Below are 18,915 nucleotides of genomic sequence, written 5' to 3'. Positions count from 1 at the left end.
CTCGGTGCTTGCCACAGGTTCTGGCACATAGTATTAACGTCTCACCAAACTCTTCAAGTAAGTGGTGTTTTTGAAGATGTAAAGTTTCAAGAACTGAGGCCATTAAACAATGTTATATTAAATAGATGGCCGCAGACTTCACTTTGCTCAAAAATAATTTTCCCTATTCTTAATTATAAGCCCAGGGTCATAAACCTGGAATGTCATGCTTTATTAGAAACATCCCACAGGTATTCCAAGTCCGACTATTTCAAACAGAACATTAACCAGCTACACATCAATCATGTGGGTGGGGGAGTGAATGGGGAAGTGTTTCAAACCTCTTTCACTCTTACTTTTAACCAGGAAAACATTAAAATTAAGTACAATCTGCAGGGGATAAAAAGGTGTTCTGAAAATGACACACAGGAAACAGTTTTTTTTCACAATCTTTCAAGACTCTAAGCTCAATTTTAACACCAATTGGTGCTTTCTTATTTTTTTTTTTCATTTCAAGTGAGACCAAATCTTAATAAAGAGGAAATACACTCTCAAAGGAATCCTGAAACACTTTTTTTTTTTTTTGTGGTACGCGGGCCTCTCACTGCTGTGGCCTCTACCGGTGCGGAGCACAGAGCTCCGGATGCGCAGGCTCAGCAGTCATGGCTCACGGGCCCAGCCCGCTCCGCAGCATGTGTGATCTTCCCGGACTGGGGCACAGTCCCCCGCATCGGCAGGCGGACTCTCAACCACGGCGCCACCAGGGAAGCCCCTGAAACACTTTTTAAAAAGTGTTCTTCACAACACTGTAAATCAACTATATACCCCAATAAAAATTTTATACCCTAATAAAATTTTTTTAAAAGGTTATACTCAGTTAATAGTAAAAAGCAAACAAGTTAAAATAAACATAAATTTGGAGTGATCAAAACAAAAAGTGTTCTTAATTCACCTAGATGTGTAGCCAGCTTATTTGCTTATTATATGCTCAAACTTCCATTATGTACAAAGGCCCTTTAAAGCTTAGCTTTTACTGATGCTATGGTTTTCTAGGGGATGAGACAGTAGAGAGTGGGTAAAGAACAACCCTCCATTAAAAATAAAAACATCCCAAGCTGGTATTTAAAGTACCAGTTTTCTTCCTATTTTCAAAAGAGGGTAAAAATCAGCAGTTGGTTAAGAAATACTATCATCCTGTGGAGGCAAAGAAAATTACTATAAAGCACAATTTGTCATACTGCAGATTTTTAAACACAAACTGAGAAAGCCAAATTTGTAACATAAAACTATCTCATTCCTTTAAAGAAGATGTGGGGCTTCCCTGGTGGCGCAGTGGTTGGGAGTCCGCCTGCTGATGCAGGGGACACGGGTTCATGCTTCGGTACGCGAAGATCCCACATGCCGCGGAGTGGCTGCGCCCGTGAGCCATGGCCGCTGAGCCTGCGCGTCTGGAGCCTGTTGCTCCGCAACGGGAGAAGCCACAGCAGTGAGAGGCCCGCGTACCGCAAAAAAAAAAAAAAGAAGATGTGGCACATATATATAATGGAATAGTATTCAGCCATAAAAAGAAACGAAATTGAGTTATTTGCAGTGAGGTGGATGGACCTAGAGTCTGTCATACAGAGTGAAGTAAGTCAGAAAGAGAAAGACAAATACCGTATGCTAACACATATACAGGGAATCTAAAAAAAAAATATGGAGACGCAAGAGGGAGGAGATACGGGGATATATGTATATGTATAGCTGATTCATTTTGTTATAAAGCAGAAACTAACACACCATTGTAAAGCAATTATACTCCAATAAAGATGTTAAAAACAAACAAAAAACTATCTCTTTCCTTGAAGGATGATCCAAAGTATGTCCATAACAAGTATAGATTTAAACCTTAGTATTTCCTGTCTTATAATGAATTAATGAAACTCAAAAATTAAACACAATGTTAGAAAAGAGCAAATATCAACAAAAAACAGCGTTTTAAAAAAAACTGGCAGAGAAACTACAATAAAGCACTGGTTATTAAATGGTAATTATGTATCCAGTCTTGAAGTTAAAGCAGGTTCTTGGTCAAAAATTAAGGAGGCAAAAAAGAATATGTGATTTTTAGTCGAGTGACAAATATTCACTACACACAATGCAGTTAGTGCCATGTGTAGAAACACTCTCAGTGGAACTCACAAAATACAGACATTTGATTTACTTATAAAATTCAGGTTTCATCTAAAATCTTATAAAAAAAACTTTTGAAAGTCTTCAGTAAATTAAAAAAAAGATAGGCTTGAGGTTATAAACTAACGAATTAGGCCAGTTCAACTTACATATACATTTTGCTTGGTCACAACATTAAAAAAAATATGTCAAATCTTCTTCACTCTCAGAGTCCTCACCACATTCTATAGTCTTACTTTTCTAGTTCCTGAAGGCATTCAAGTTTGTGAACCTTGGAATAATCTGGGGCATTTTGAGCAGATTAAATCAAAGGGAACCATTATGCAGGAGCTCATCTTAGAAATTTTCAAAAAATGGTCTTTAAATTATTTGCTAAGTTGGCAAATAATTTAGTTAAATTCATGTGATGCCCTTCACATCTTTTTTCTTAGAATTTGAGTTAACATTTATTTGAAAGTGGATAGCTCGTCAGGGAAAAATAAAATTATGGCACTGTTGCTACTTTCCTAGAGTAAATGCTTCGGCATTTTACCAAATGCCCTCAGATTCACCTTCCTGCATATGTCTTTGTTTCCCCAATTTATTCATGTCTGTGACTTAACAGTGGAACCCAGAAATACTGGTGAGCTCTACTATTAGCTAATGCTAGAATCATCAGTCCTAAGGTTCTCAGTAATTACTGCCTAAGCATTGTCTAGGTAGATGAGAAATGAATTGCTTCTTCCTTTAAGATCACGGCACTAGTTGCAGTAAAACTCAATCTTCATTTTCCCTGTTCTGATTCACCTTTTCATTGTTTCTCAGAGGGGTAGAAAGCAATTTATACAGAGTAAATTAGAGAAATTTAAATCTGCCACATATGAAGACAAAGAAGCTCTTTTTAATGTGTGATTCTTGAATTAAAAAACTGCTCATAAGAAGCCCATAAGAAAATATTCATAAGAATATTTTCAGTTCTGTGTATAATCATTTCAAAATAATAAAAATGTATCATAAAAGAAATGCTGTGGTCTATGTAAGTGACGCTGTCTTATGATTACCTAACTTTTAACCCTTGATTAGCAACCTAATGCTAAATAAGACCTGAACAAAAAAAAAACCAAATCCACCATTTATGATTGCCTAATAACATTAGCCAACTCTTATTTGCAAAGCTCGCTGGTAATAATGAATAACTTGTTGACTTTTCTCCAGCATTCTTGATTTAAAAGTAAGATGACTAATGAATGAAAGAAGAAGTAATTACTGATGAAGTTACCTTGGAAACTCCCTCTACACCTGGTGATTTTTCATTTAAAGACTTTTGGAAGCATTCATGCACATGATGATTATTTTCTACAGAGCAGTCTCATTTGAGACAATAAGAAAGGTATTAAAAGTTAAAAACAAAACAGTGTTTGGATAGTGTGAAACCTAATTAGAAAAGATAACCTCTTTAGTTAAAAATTGGTAGACTCGGGCTTCCCTGGTTGTGCAGTGGTTGAGAGTCCGCCTGCCGATGCAGGGACATGGGTTCGTGCCCTGGTCTGGGAAGATCCCACATGCCGCGGAGCGGCTGGGCCCGTGAGCCATGGCCACTGAGCCTGCACGTCCAGAGCCTGTGCTCCGCAACAGGAGAGGCCACAACAGTGAGAGGCCTGCGTACGGCAAAAAAAAAAAAAAAAAAAAAATTGGTAGACTCCTTATGTTTTAAGGAACCTCAGCCAGCTCAGGCTATGAGAAACCCCCCAAAGGGCACATTTACCATGTAGTATTGAGCCCCTACCACGCCAGGCACTGTGCCACAAGGCAAATGTGTTTCTGCCTTCCTAATGAGTACAGTCTTACAGGTTTTTTTTCAGGGATGTAGTTTAACTACTTAAGAATAGTGACTCTATGTTAGCTCTGTGAGGGCAGGATCCATGTTTGTCTCCTTCCCTACTTTACTCTAGTACCTAGCTCATGGTATGCATTCAAATTTGTTAAATAAATATACTTTTTAATAAAACTTTTATTATATAATCACTTTGAATATTTTTATAAAATGATGTGTAAACCTAATTCACAACATTTTGCTATGGGAAACCCATGACTCCAAGAACCAGAGCATTAGTAATCAGCAATAACAGTCATTAAGATTGAATTATCTGTATTAAATAAAGAATAACTTGATCTCTTACCCATATTTGATACTTCACTTCAAAAGAGCTTATTGCCTTAAAGATATATTATGGTCTTAGACAAATTATACATTTTATACTTTTGTTTCAGAACAACACACAAACTATTGTCTATTACATATCTTTGGAAATATCAGCAGAATCTGGGCTGGTCTCTCAACTTGAATACCACATTCATGGTACTTGAATACCATTCCCAACAGAACTGGTTTTAGTTTTATTTTTAAAAAAATCATTACACTTTAGGTGAGTAAAGAAAAAATACTGTAAAATTAGATTTTGGGGATTTACCAAAATCCAAACTAGTCACTGTAATTCATAGGAATATCTAATTCAACCATTGGAAAAGTAACAGAACAAAAGGAATAGAACATTTTACCTTTAAATTCAGTAAAAAGAATAATTTATCACAATTCATTTAAAAGAAGGCTGCTCAAAGTAGAACGCAGAAAGTTCCTGACTTAAGTGACAAGCCTAGGAATTCACCTGATATTTATTTCTGGGATACAAACTGTACATATATTACCACACAATTAAAAATTTATTCATCTGTTTCAGTTCCTACTCAGTTCATTCAGAATATTTTTCTTTTTGACAATTAGTGGAATTCATTACATACTAAAAATAAGACCATATTTATGCACAAATAAGTTAATCTTCCCAGTAAGAGCTAATCTTCCTTTAAGAAGACTTCCCACATATTCACAGTACATAACATCACAGAACACCCATATCTGGCCTAAATGTCTCTGGATTGTAGCATTACAAGATGGAAGTTCATTGCACCTGATAATTCGATTGAGTTTTTCCCAAATGTCTTCCAGAGTTTGGTTGTTACAAATAGTGTGCTCTATTGTCCATCTTGCTCTATAAAATGAGTGCAAATTTAGTGCCTTTAAACTATCTTGCAATTTTTCAGACAAAGGAAAAATATTTTCAGTACAATTACTGCTGGGAAGTGAAACACTCCAAGACCTCTTCTTGTGCCGTTTTCCTTTTTCTGATTGTTTATCCAGACTTCCAGAATTAGTCTGTTCATTCAGTGTGTGTGATCGGATTAAGTGCTGCTTTTTTTTCAAATTCGGTTGAAACTCCAGTAGATCTACTGTGCAATCATAACTCTGCAACTTAATATCATGTTCTGAAATGGTTAAGTACTGTCTTACATCTTCAGTTGCCTCTTCAGAAATCACAGGTGGTAATCTTTTAGGTTTGAGTGGAAGTCTGGACCCATCATGAGGAAACCAAGGAATAAATCTTGATACTGGACGTGTAGGAAAGTCTTGAATTGCTTTCTCTGCAATTTTTGGCAGTTGTGTGGTTTCACTCTCATATGGTCGATAATGTAATATTACTTCTGTAGTCATTCTGCAGTAATCCAGTTACTCTTAAAGAAGGAATATTTCTTAGCTGAGCTCCTCAGAGCTAGAATGCAATTTATAATTACAAGACTCTCTCTCTTTCCAAATCAGAGGGAAACAGGACCTAAAGTGGAAGTATTGCAAAGAATAAGATATGGTAGGGATAGCCTATATACAGATGGGCAGGGAAAAAAGAAAAAAACAAACCAATTCCAATATGATATTTTACCAAAGTGCTATTGGTAAATGTGAATGTAATCCACAAAACTGGAAATCCTTTCTCTTACCAAAATAAGGGATCTGGATTAGATGCCCTATCATATCCTTTCAGCCTAAAACTGCTAGTAGTCAACATGTTTAACTGAAGAGATATAATGGATTTGGAAGTATTGATATTAATATGTTAGGTAATAATAATCTTAACACTATAGCAGAAACAAAAAGTAAATTAGTGATTTTTAAAATACTTGATTCATATGAAAATAATGAACAAAAATGTAATAATACTAAAAAATTTGAGATGTGAATTGAGGACAATGAAAATCATTTTAATTTTTAATCTTTCTGAAGAAAATGGATCATTTTATACTTTAAAATTACATGAATTCTACCAAACAAATATATAGACAGAATAATGATTTTATTTCATTCTCAGTAGTAAATACTGAAAACATGAAAATGGTTTAACTTTGCATTTTAACCATGCTAGAAACTGGTTTCCTGACAAAGTCTCATTTGTATAAATGAGGCACTTAAGCAGTGTCAAAACCTTAGTAGCATGGCTTCTGAATTCCAATTTGAAGGATCAACAAGAAGACTAGAGCCTTACTTTTTTTCCTTTTAGAACACAGACGTCTTCAAGTTGCCCCAAATTAAGTCATCAATAATAAGTTCCAGCATACAGTACACAGGCTCAAGAATGGAGCCTACCAGGATCTGCAAGTTAGGTTTCCTAATCGGGCCCAAAGTTGCCTGAGCCATAATGCAGGTTCTTTCAAATCCTGGCTACCAGAGAAAAAAACAAGAGGTCAAATCCCTTCTTCCAAAAATCATTAGAGAACTACTTGACGGGGGTTCTCCCATTGCCAGGATGACTGTGAGTGGGGTCTCCTTGGCATGATGTCACAATACTCATTTAACCACTGACTCTGAAAGTCAAAAGAAGTAACCAATCTCATAATAATTCTTTTCCTTACTGTTAATGTCCACTGACTGACAGATTTGGCAACTCAAATTCATAAATGACTGTGATCCTTAACATCCATAATTTTAATATGTATCTAAATATAGATAGCATATTCTTTCAAGAATTAATAATGTTTTTATTTTTTCTTCCCTTTTCCTTACATTTTCACATTTTAAGACATGCCACTGAGAATTCTTTCATTGTTGTCTGAATTCACTCAGTGTTGTATTCCAGGGACACTGATGTTGGGAGAGCTCCTTAATACTTTACATACATATGAAAGTAAACTTATATGACAAGACAAATTGATATATTTGGCATCCAACATAGGTAAAATTAAAACTTGTGAAAACTCTTGGATAACTAGAACAGTGGGGAAGAATGGGGCCAAAGAGCTTTAAGAAAGCTGAAACTAACACTGAATTTCAAAGCACTTGTCCTTTTAGGTTGCTAAAATACTCTTCTCCAGGAACCTTCTGTTTTGGAAAATAGAAGATACCTGGGAAAGACTACTGTAGCAGCCTAAAAGGACTACGGCAGTTAGCCTGCACATCACTGGAATTTAACTGTATTTAATAGCTTCCAATTTGTATAAAATGATACCTAGCAGCTAACAGAGCTGCTCTAAATTTCCATCAAACTACTAATGGAATGATATCTGAAAATGCTCTTTCCTTCATTAGGAGGCAACATGGAGTCTTGGAAAGATGAAGGCCTTGTGTTGAAATATTACCTCAATCACTCACTAGCTGTGCGATCTTGAAAAAGTTTAACTTCTGAGAGTTAAGTAATATATATTTCACATACTACATATGAGTCTGAGATAAAGAACATGACAATTTCTCTTCTTTCTTCAAGAATAAGCCATTTCAGTCCAGGCTAAGCTCACAGGTCCTATTGCTATTACATTAGTTAATATTTTAGTTTCTTAGTTCTACAGTCAGAGACAGTTCTGATAAGCCCAACTATCAGTATATGATTTTATGCTTCAAATGAAACTGGTGAGCTTCTGGAAGGTTTGATGCTTACAACATAACTAAGGGGATAAGGGTCCCTCAAAATGGATCCCACAAGGAAGGTTAAGTGCTATTCACTTGAGTTCACATGTCTATCGAGCATCTTTTCAGCTCAGTCCAAGAAGATATTGGTAACCACTGAGTAGGGCATCCAAGAAATAAGTGCATTTGTGGTAGCAGAAAACCGATGAAATAAAGCTGAAAGCGTTTCAAATAAAAGGTTTCACAAAACAACAGGAATTCCAGAAAAAGAATGCCCTGCTCATTTCCCCTAAATAATGATCCAATTAAATCATCAAACTTACTCAAAACTGTTTGCTGTGTATGCAAACCGACATGAATTTCCCCCTATACACAATACTTTGACGTAAACAGTGAGTTTTAACATACCTAAATTATATGTTGTAGTATTATGTACTTCTAAAACCTTGGCACAATACTAGACTAATTTCACAGATGAAGCTGAAGCCTGGTAACTTTGTCATTGCCACATGAAGAGACAAGAGACAGAAGGAAAAACCACTTTATATACCCGCTGTTAATCATCTCGGTTCACAAGGCTCTCCCCGGGTAGGGTGGGGACATCAGCATCTGCGGCTAAAATCTGAGCAGCATGTAACAGAGTAAGTAATTTACCAGGTATCTATTCCATTCTAACGGGGGCTCTCAAACCTGAAAAGCAAAGAGGAGAAATAGTTTCCTTTCGCTCGGCGCCAAGGAACCAAGCAGGAGGGTGAGCATTGACAGTGTTTAAGAAGGACGAGGCCTATATCCCAGAGGCCAGGTCTATGTGTCAAAGGCTTCGAGAACTAGTGAGAGAAAGGGAGAAAACAGATGAAAGGGAGTCGGGTTCGCAAAAGTTTACCTTTCAGGGCCAGCAGGTGCTCCTGTTTGGGGGGATTCACTTCCATTTTGACCGGTACTTTGGACCCACTGCCTACGGGGGCTGAAAAGGATCAATCAGCTCGGAAGAAGACAGAAAAGCGCACGTTCGGGAAGACAGGGCGTCAAACACACTCCCAAGTTTCTCTCTGCCGGTGGTGCCTTAAATTCTCTTCTTACCAAGTCCTTTAGGAACCCAACGGCTTTTTTACCAAAGCCATCTCTTGCCTCTTAGAGACCTATACATAAAATACTCCTCTATTTTCCAGTCACAATCACACACCGCGACTTCAAGAAACCACTCCTCGGTGACAATTCACGGCCTCCCAAATACCTACATTGCAGTAAACGATAGAGATGTGGCATGCTGGGACTTGTAGTTCAAAAGCCGCAGGGCATGCAGGGACATGTAGTCCCCTCTCGCCCCGTCCGTTTTGCGGTTGGGGAGAAGAGGTCGTTCCTGGAGCGGGAATTTCACCCGAAAACTTCACTTTTGTTTTATACCTTCTCTTTTCTTTTAATTTTACTCCTCCAATCTATTTCAGACTCCTCAATAGTAACAATTAAAAAAATAACAAAGTGCCCACGCACAGGCCTGCGAACCCAAACACCTAGCGGCTGGCGGGAGGATGCTCGAAGAGACCGTCCCAGCAGCTCCCCGCGTGGTACTGCGCCTGTGCCCCAGCGTCGAGCGCCGAGGCTTCTGGGTAGGTGGCTCTACCCCGCCCATCAAGTGAAGGCCTTGAGGGCTGCTTCTGCGGCGCTGCTCCTTCTAGGATGGCTGCCCTGGTTGTAAACAAGCCTGGAGCGGGACTAGACAGTGGTCGTCAGGGCAGCCGGGGGACGGCCGTGGTGAAGGTGAGGGACCTTGCGTGCTCTGTTGTCCACCATCGGCCTCCCTCTGTTTAACCCGGAGATCTGGCGGCAGCACCGCGGCCCTGGCATTTTTTGGGCGGGATGCGCGGCCTCTGGCCCATCTCGGCTTTACAAACCTATCCCTCACCTCCGGACCTTTATCCCAGCAGGCCTGAGGTTACCTGGTCTTCGGGTCACGCTAGTCCTCTGCTTGGACTCGCCAACGGGGACGTTTGTGAAAAGGAGCTAATGGGCCTCGGAGAGTGACCTGGGCTGGTCTTTCCCCAGGCCCTCTGTTTTTAGTTAAGCCCAACAGGCATTAATTAGCTTATTTTTAGGAAATTGAGCCGTTATTATCGCCAGGTACAAAGTTAGGTATTTTTTAGCTCGTTAATATCTGTTGAGGAGGTAAGTGTTGATTACAGTTTTACAGGTGAGGAGACTCAGGTTTCAGTTAACACTGTGTAGCAGAACCAGAGTTGACTGGCCGTAAAGTATGCTTTTCACTATCGCACTACTTCTGTAATCAGACCTCTATTATTAGTTGACCCGCCTCCTCTTTTGGGAGTACGGTCTGTCAACACTTTTGAGAAGTCTCCAACAGCCCCATTAACGCTGGGGGATATGAATTACCCTGTGCTTGAAGTTTGAAATTCTAACATGTGTAAATGCTGTAAAGTGGGTTTACTAAAAATTCAGATGAAGTATGTAGAATTCACTTTTCCATAGGTAGATAGATCTGAAAGGGAGAACTGATCTTAAAGGTTTGTAGAATAACCTTCAGCATCATCTGTAATCTGAGATATTGGCAATTCTTATTCCTGGCTACATACTAGAATCACTGAGGACTTAAAAAAGAAAAAGAAACTACTTAATCCCACATTTCTGAGTGAGTTGACATCAGTATTTTTTTGCAGTCCCAGAGTGATTTTAATGTGCATCTAGGATTCAGAACCACTGGACCAAATATCTTAAGTTCTTTTAAGATCTTGAGTAATAGACACCTATGGTTTTTCACCTAATGTTGGTTTTATGTGACAACAAATGGTACATTTCTGCTTACAAGTATATTATCAATTAGTATTGGTGGTGGTTGATTTATCTGACCTTTATATATTAATGAAGTTATTCTGAAGGTACATAGCATATCTGAGATGCAGAGGAGCCCTCTTATTTTTCAGCTTGTTGTATGGTTGAGATTTTATTTATTGAATTGTGCTTTTTCTATGTAGAGAATACCTGAAGGTTATTTTGTGAATTAACTTCAATTAAGAAGTAATTGGAATGGATATTATTGCTGTATCTACTTTTGTTACCCTGTTTGCCTTAAAATCTGAAAAATATACCAAAGCCTGATGTAACTCCAGCTTATTATAGCACAGAGTTTGATAAATTAGAGGCTCATTTTATTAATCTTCATTTTTATGTGTAAATTGTGACTGAGACGTGCAGTAGGATAGTCCTTTTTGGCAAGATCCTCATGCTGTCATTTGTAAGAAATACAGTGGCATAAATTTAAAAAATCTCACAGATGAAAGCAAGACGTGTTCGTTGGAAGGTAAAAGTTGAAGTATATAATGGTAATATATGTATATATATATATATATGTAAAATGGCTTCTTGCTTAATGAACAAGTAGATGATGACAGGGTTTTTATCGTTAGGAAAAAAAGACCAAAATTGGTCTATACATTCACAGAAGACTAGTGAGCTTTCTTAGTCCTTTGAAAATATGGCCTGGTGTATTAAAATTTGATTTACACGTAATAAGTTTGAAGCCCTCTTTGGCATATTGTGAAGTTTGTAAAATAAAGAGCTTTTTTCCTATCTAGGACTTAATTTCTTATGCTGTTAGCCACAATTCCTATTCATAAATACTGAAGAAAAATTTTCTTACTCTTATTTGCTGAGTTGATGCAAAATAGTCCAATAACTGTTTTTGGAATTATGTTTGGTTTACTAATCAGTGGGATTTTACTAGTGCTCTTTGGAAAACACCTATGGTCTCAACATGAGTAAGTTCTCTTATCTTGTGTAATGATGGGGTTAGAGATGAATGAAAATAGTAAAATTTTAATTTGGTTCTTTGGAGTTTATTGTCATATAAGTTTAATACGTTGTCACTATAGTGAGGACATTTATTTAAAATGTTGCATTTATAATATCTAATTCTGTTGTGAATATCTTTTCTGTATTTAGTTGAATTTGTTATTTAAGTGAGGATTTTTTTCTTTTCTTTTTTTTAAAAGTGAGGATATTTAAGTGAAACTTTTTTCCTGCCTTTTTAAAAAATACAGGATAATTTGAAGTGTGTGTATTGTGTGTGTGTGTGTGTGTGTGTGTATATATATATATATATATATATGATTTATGTGTAGCTGTTCCCCAGCTGTTTCCCTTCCTCAAAGAGAACTACAATTCCAATGTAATGTTTCCTGTGTATCTTGCCAGAAAGATAGTATGCTTGTAAAACAATATATATGAAAATATATGCTCTCTTTATTTCCTCTCCTGTATGCAAAAGTTAAATATTCTATGTCATTTTTCACTTTGTTTTGCTGGTATGAAATCATTCTGTGTTTGTACATAAAAAATTTCCTAACTTTTCCTCATCAGATTGCACAGTTTTGCAGTATATGAATATGCTATAATTTATTTTCCATATATATTTACTTTGTTTCTAATCTTTTGCTAATGCAAAAGGTGCTCTAAGGAATAGCATATAGATCTTTTCACACATGTGATATTTGTAGGATAAACTCCTGGAGGTAGAATTACTAAGCTATTCAAACTTTTGATAGGTATTGCCAAATTGCCTTCCATAGAGGCTATATCAGTCAATAAACGTTTCACAGCAACCAGCAATTTATTCTCCCACACTTCCACTAGCACAGAGTGTTATCAACTTTTAAAAATCTAATCTGAAAAAAAGTATATTGGGATAGCTTCAACTGACTTCAAAATGTTTTGGGTGAGATTGGACACCTTTTCATATAATTAACAAGCTGTTTTCTTTTCCTGTTCTGTGAACTATGTGTTACACTTCAGCTTCTTTTGAACCGTACTGAGATGTGAGCCAGTTATGAATTATCAGTTTATTTACAGTGAAAGGTGTTTACATTTCAAGCACTGACTCCAGTTTAATTGCGGAGTTAAGATTAAAATTTTAATGGATTAAGTCTGACTTCCACTCTGGGTTTTCTGTTTTTTTACCTTGTATTATGTATTTGTTGGGGGATGGTGGTTGGCTGTTTTAAAATTTTTATTTTGTTGGACTTTATTAATATAAGCACATAGGAGCTTGATATTTGGAATACCCTGTTCCTGAGGGCTTTTTCGTCTAACAGGGAAAGACAGGCTGGAATGCCAATAAAAGTATTAAAGTGTTTTGGGTGTTGAGATTGACACTTATCCATGGTACATGGGGGCCCAAAGGATAGTGTGTTCATTTACGAATTTGTTGGTTTATTAATGTAAAAAAAGAATCCACTAGGAAAATGTCTATTTAGCTGTTTCTTTAGCATTAGCATAAAGAAAGAGGCAAAAGCAGTTGTTATGTGCTGTGAACTACAAATTGTTCAATATAGTTTGAGAACAGAGTTTGGAAGGGAGGAGAAGCAATAGGACAGGGGCCAGATTGTAGTAGGTCGTGGATGGTGGGCACCGAGTTTGGGGTACAATCAAACAGTTCAGTGTGGGTATTTTTATTTTTAATTATTTATTTATTTATCTATCTATTTATTTATTTATTTTGCAGTACGTGGGCCTCTCATTGTTGTGGCCTCTCCTGTTGCGGAGCACAGGCTCCGGATGTGCAGGCTCAGCGGCCATGGCTCACAGGCCTAGCCGCTCCATGGCATGTGGGATCTTCCCGGACCGGGGCACGAACTGTGTCCCCTATATTGGCAGGCGGACTCTCAACCACTGTGCCACCAGGGAAGCCCCAGTGTGGGTATTTTTTAAAAATTAATTAAATTGTGAAACACTTCAGGTATATTAAGAAATAAAAGTACCTTCATTGATATAAATATAGTTTGTTGACTAATTATAAAACAAACTGATGGGCCGGGGAAATCAGAATATGCCGATTCTTGTCACCTTTCTTTCTTTTTAGTTGAAGTATAGTTGATTTTTTTTTTAAATTGAAGTATAGTTGATTTGTCGCCTTTCTTTTGACTGACTACGTGGCCTTGAGCAAGTCATGTACTTGTAATTGGAACTAGATAAACAAAATATTTTCTGTTTTCTAACCCAGGGGCATATTTATTACTCGAGAACAAGGAATTGAAATTTAAGTCTAATTGCATTCTTTACATTGTATGATGTAAATGAATAGTATAAGACACTTGAAAATTACTTATAGTCTTTTCTTAACAAGTTCTTTATCATTTACAAGGTAAGTTGTCATCCTAGCACATATTTCAGATTATTTTTGTCCAAATTAATGATGGTTTTTTGAGGGTTAGGTAATTGCAGAGAAATTGTTTAAGAACCCAACTTTGGTAGAGTTATATATGGTTACGGATTCTGATGTAATAAATCATGTCATAATTTTCAAAAGCTAAAGATGTTAGTTTACAACGTTATCTTGATCCCTAACACTTACCCTTTCAAGGAGATTTCACTATGATATAATTGTGGTAAGATCTGTCAGATGAAAGAATAAAAGGTGATTTAAGATTTTATACCTAGACAGTTTTTTTCATGGAGGAATAAAGTAATTTAACAAGATTGATTCATTAAATTAGATCAGGTTTTTCTTTTTAGCCTAAAATATTTATGCTTTTAAAGTCATTTAAAGAGCACATGTGTCCTTTCCAAATATTAGGTGCTGGAGTGTGGAGTTTGTGAAGATGTCTTTTCTTTGCAAGGAGACAAAGTTCCTCGCCTTCTGCTTTGTGGCCACACAGTCTGTCATGACTGTCTCACTCGGCTGCCTCTTCACGGAAGAGCAATCCGTTGCCCTTTTGATCGACAAGTAACAGACCTAGGTAGGAAAATATATATATGTAAAATTGTTTACATAATACAAATATCATAGAAAACAATTTTTTTCTCCTTGGTTTTAAAAATCATAAAATTCTGGGAATTCCCTGGCGGTCCAGTGGTTAGGACTCTGGGCTTCTACTGCAGGGGCCACGGGTTTGATCCCTAGTTGGGGAACATGATGTGGTGCAGCCAAAAAAAAGAAAAATTATAAAATTCCAAGGAGGTTTCAGTTTCTATTAAAGCCAGTAGTCTTGAAGCTATAAACTAGCCCACTCTTAGGTACTAATTTTATTTCATCTTCTGAAATTTTTAAATTCAGTACTTATAGATCAGTAGTTTTAAGACACCTGAGAAAAACATACTAACCTTTTTCATTTGCCTGCAAAACAGCGTTTATCTTAGACATGACTAGGCCAATAATGAAAATACAGGTAAGTAATCTGAGTTTCAGCATGTTGTTATTTACTGATATCTGAGGCAGAAGTGTTTGCAGCTAGTGATAACTACTAACTACTCCTTGTTTTCTGTTAAAATGAATTTAAAGGTCTGGTGGATTTTTTTCAGTTTCCTGCGTACTTTTATTTATTTTATTTATTTCTTTCTTTAATAAATTTATTTATTTATTTTTGGCTACGTTGGGTCTTCGTTGCTGTGCGTGGACTTTCTCTAGTTGAGGTGAGCAGGGGGCTACTCTTCCTTGTGCATGGGCTTCTCGTTGTGGAGCACAGGTTCTAAGCACGTGGGCTTCAGCAGTTGGGGCACGCGGGCTCGGTAGTTCTGTCTCGTGGGCTGTGAAGCACAGGCTCAGTAGTTGTAGCGCATGGGCTTAGTTGCTCCATGGCATGTGGGATCTTCCTGGACCAGGGAACAAACCCATGTTCCCTGCATTGGCGGGCGGATTCTTAACCACTGCACCACCAGGGAAGTCCCCCTACATACTTTTAAAACTTCACTTTATATTTTTCAAAATGAATTAATTACTGTGGGATACCAGATTTGGAAATAACATTTATTAACATTTGAACAGTTATTTTACAACGATGAATTCTATGTTTATTCTTTTTAATGATCGAATTTCTCCAAAAGTGATAGTTTAACGTTGTCCATTTTTTTCAGGTCAGTAGCACTAATTGTTTTAAGACTGTTTTAATGTATTCATACTATATGTCAAGTGGAACACATTTAAAATAATGTAACCACCAAAAAAAGGAAGCAAGAGTACCCAGATTTTTAGACTGAAAAGCTTTAAAATGCTAAGAAGCATGGTTGTAAAATATTTTCTTGTAAGGAAAGAATGGTTTCTTAAGGTTTTGGTAGTCCTTGATTTAAGTAATTAGTATGCCCATTTGCCAGAAAACTAATATAGGAAAGTGTTAGCATTAACTTACTGTTAGCCAAGAAATAATAAAGTGGAGGGGGGAGATGTCTATTTTGACATTCTTTTATTTGGCCTTTTATTCTGTAATTTATATATATCATACCATCTTCTTTATATAAAACTATATAGAAGTAGTAATATTTTGCAAACAGAGGACGGACCCTTCCACCATTTTGAAGGGTACTATCTTCTCTGCGTAAATACCACATCATCCTCACTGTGTTATCATCCTCACTGTGATAAACTAGGAATTTATGACAGGTAATGGTTAGTCATATCCTAGGTTGAAATCAAACATGATTGCTATCATATCAACATTAGAAAAAGCAAGCAAACCAACAACTCTGCCTCGGATATAGGTTGTAATTATTATAGGTATTTACTATAGCTTGTAGGTTAGATTTTTGCCGTGATTCCAGCCTATGGAATATGTGTTAATGACCCTTGATATAGTTTGCTGTCATTGTTTTTTAATCTATTTTTAAATGTATTATAGAAATAATGTACGTATACATAGCAGAAAATTTGAAAAATCTATTAAAAAGTATAAAGAAGAAAAAAAATCATGTTTTGCTTCTAAAGAAGCAAATTACTGGGTTTTTTTTTCCATTATGGTTTATTACAGGATATTGAATATAGTTCCCTGTGCTGTATAGTAGCACCTTGTTTATCCATTCTATATATAATAGTTTGCATCTGCTAATGCCAAACTCCCAGTCTCCCGCCCCCCACACCCTAATCCCCCAAACTACTGTTAATATGAGAGAATCAGAATTAGAATTCTTCTCTAGTTCAAGAATAGTATCAGAGTCAGAGGGAGGATGGGGCTGGGGCCGGGGTGGGTGCAGGCAGGGGTCTGGGGCTGGGTATTAGGAAGGGAGGGGCGGGGGAATAAAAAGGGCGGAGGTGGAGAAGGGAGCATGTGAGGCAAGGTGATGGCCCACCAGGGAGGAGCAATGGCTGAGATGCCCAGAGTGGCAGCCGGGCCTGGCGAGGAGACCACGCACGTGCACCTCAGCCTCCAGGGGCCTGCCCGCCAGTGTCCCCGCTCCGGACCCTGAACCCGAGGAGGTGCCGGGTCTGGGCCAACTGCCCATGGAGCTGCTCTAGATGGTGCTGAGCCACGTGCCTCCACACGTGCTGCTCGGGCACTGCCGCCAGGTGTGCCAGTTGCTGGTGTGACCTGGTGGACTGCCAGGACCTGAGGCTGAGCATCCTGGCCCAAGACCGTGCCGCCCTGTCACCTGTCCTCCACACCTACCTGCCCTCCGCCGGCGACCTCAGGCCCTGCATCCTGGGCTGCTTCTGTGAGCGAAGACCGATAGGACGCAACCTCCTCCGGAACCCCAAGGGCCTAGAAGGCCTCCGGGACTGGATGATGCAGAGCAGTGGAGACGGCTGGGGAGAGGAGGAAAACTTGGAGGTCAGGCCTCGGGCCACTTCCCAGGACTCCTTCCTGTCTGCCTACAAGGTGGTGTCACAAGAAGGAAATGTTGGACCTGGAGGAGGAGGGTCTGTGGCCAGAGCTCCTGTATAGTGGAAAGATTGAGATTTGTGTCTCTGCCGGGTGGACAGACCAACAAGGCACGGCCTGTGTATATGAGCTAACTGTCCAACTTCTAGATGCCAACCAGACCATGCTGCATAATTTCTCTCCTATGCCTGTTTCCATCCGGCAGGGTAGAAACAGTGTCCGCTTTGAGGTCAGCCATGTGTTCTTCAGCTTCAAGATTGGTGTCCGCTTTGTGTCTGTTGAACACTGGGTTTGGGACTTGGAATTTTGGCCTGAACAAAATGGAATCTATCTGCCCAATGCCAGTGTGATTCCACGGGTACGGCTGTTCAAGTGAAGGACTGTCCTTGTAAAACAACCTGACCGTACTTTCCAGGAGCTGGGACCATTAGCTGGGCCATCTCATTAATCAGGCGCTTATAGCTCCTGGCATCCTTGGATCTGCTGGGGCCCATCGAAGGTCCTACTGGGCCCTGTCTTTAGAATCTGGAAGCTACTAGAAGAATGTTCTCCCGTCAGATTTACAGCTGCCGCTGCTGTAAGACAACCCCTGGTCCATTGAGTGGAAATCCACAGTGAGCACAGGGAAATGCTGGATTGGGAGAGGCCCTCACCCTCCCCTCACACCAAGCCCTCGAAACCACCTTTGTGGTTTCAAGACTGGGACCAGGACTCAGAGCTCATTGCTCACCCTGTGAACAATGAAGTAGTCCCCTGAGCCCAAACCTACCCTGAATTGTATGGTGTATAAAATCATTTTGTTGTTTTGAAATTCTTTTCGAACATGGAGAGAATAAATATATTTTATTTATAAAATACCTGCCAATCATAGGTAATAAAGGTATTATTTTGCCAAAAAAAAAGAATAGTATCAGTAGTTGTTTGTCATGGTTATTAATACTGGTCAGCATTACTTATGGTTCTTCTCTTCTGTTCTCATGGTAAAATTACACTTCCCTGCCCTCTTGTGATTAGGTAGGAAGAGCTGTGTGATTTCCCTTTAACCAGTGAAATTATAGTAGAAGTGAGGTGTTAACTTCCAGGTAGAAGCTGTTAAGAATGGATTTATGATGGTTTGCAGTAAATCCCTCTCCCTGCTGTAGTGAGGTGGTCCAGGGGGTTGGAACCTCGGTGGCCTGTGCCCCCTGATCGTGGACAGTAGGGAACAGAGCCTCTCTGGTCTTCACCAACCCTTGAGATCCTGCGTGAGCAAAAAGCGAATCTTTGTTGCTTTAAGCCATTGAGATTTTAGAGTTATTTTGACAGTTACAGGAGTATTTAGTGATATACTAGGCAGTAGATAGATACTGCCTAGATACTGCTAGGAGTTTACGTGTATGTGTTTACTATATAATGACAGTATTTGGATATCGTCAAGGTAATACTTTTAAATAAAGGACTCAGTATACTTCTTAATCTTTTATAAAT

At 38.4% G+C, this 18,915-nt stretch overlaps 3 protein-coding genes and 1 pseudogene across 4 annotated transcripts in view; 2 read left to right on the top strand and 2 right to left on the bottom strand.

The window, feature by feature from the left end:
• The window catches only part of TRAPPC13 (trafficking protein particle complex subunit 13), a 34,292-nt gene extending 25,214 nt beyond the window's left edge, over nucleotides 1-9,078 (bottom strand). Inside the window, exon 1 of one of the 2 annotated variants that reach the window (XM_065875397.1) lies at nucleotides 8,736-9,078. In XM_065875397.1, the coding sequence (XP_065731469.1) occupies nucleotides 8,736-8,781 (46 nt within the window). In that variant the 5' untranslated portion in view covers nucleotides 8,782-9,078. The remainder of the gene's footprint in view (nucleotides 1-8,735) is intronic. The other variant, XM_065875398.1, reaches the window with a different exon arrangement.
• SHLD3 (shieldin complex subunit 3) lies at nucleotides 4,313-8,818 on the bottom strand. The gene is made up of 2 exons (XM_065875401.1): nucleotides 8,736-8,818; nucleotides 4,313-5,792 (listed from the first exon to the last, which is right to left on the bottom strand). The coding sequence occupies exon 2, from the start codon at nucleotides 5,672-5,674 to the stop codon at nucleotides 4,919-4,921; it is 756 nt and encodes a 251-aa protein (XP_065731473.1). The 5' UTR covers nucleotides 5,675-5,792; nucleotides 8,736-8,818; the 3' UTR covers nucleotides 4,313-4,918.
• Nucleotides 9,079-9,503: 425 nt separating the features above from the next.
• Nucleotides 9,504-18,915, top strand: part of TRIM23 (tripartite motif containing 23) — a 36,687-nt gene continuing 27,275 nt past the window's right edge. Inside the window, exons 1-2 of the mRNA XM_065873894.1 lie at nucleotides 9,504-9,610; nucleotides 14,436-14,598. Of these exons, the coding sequence (XP_065729966.1) occupies nucleotides 9,530-9,610; nucleotides 14,436-14,598 (244 nt within the window). The 5' untranslated portion in view covers nucleotides 9,504-9,529. The remainder of the gene's footprint in view (nucleotides 9,611-14,435; nucleotides 14,599-18,915) is intronic.
• On the top strand, nucleotides 16,796-17,824 carry LOC136121601 (F-box only protein 27 pseudogene; annotated as a pseudogene).

The sequence above is a fragment of the Phocoena phocoena genome, chromosome 3, assembly GCF_963924675.1.
Source record: "Phocoena phocoena chromosome 3, mPhoPho1.1, whole genome shotgun sequence".
NCBI classification, from domain to species: Eukaryota; Metazoa; Chordata; class Mammalia; order Artiodactyla; family Phocoenidae; genus Phocoena; species Phocoena phocoena.
This window is presented reverse-complemented; position numbering and strand designations above follow the sequence as displayed.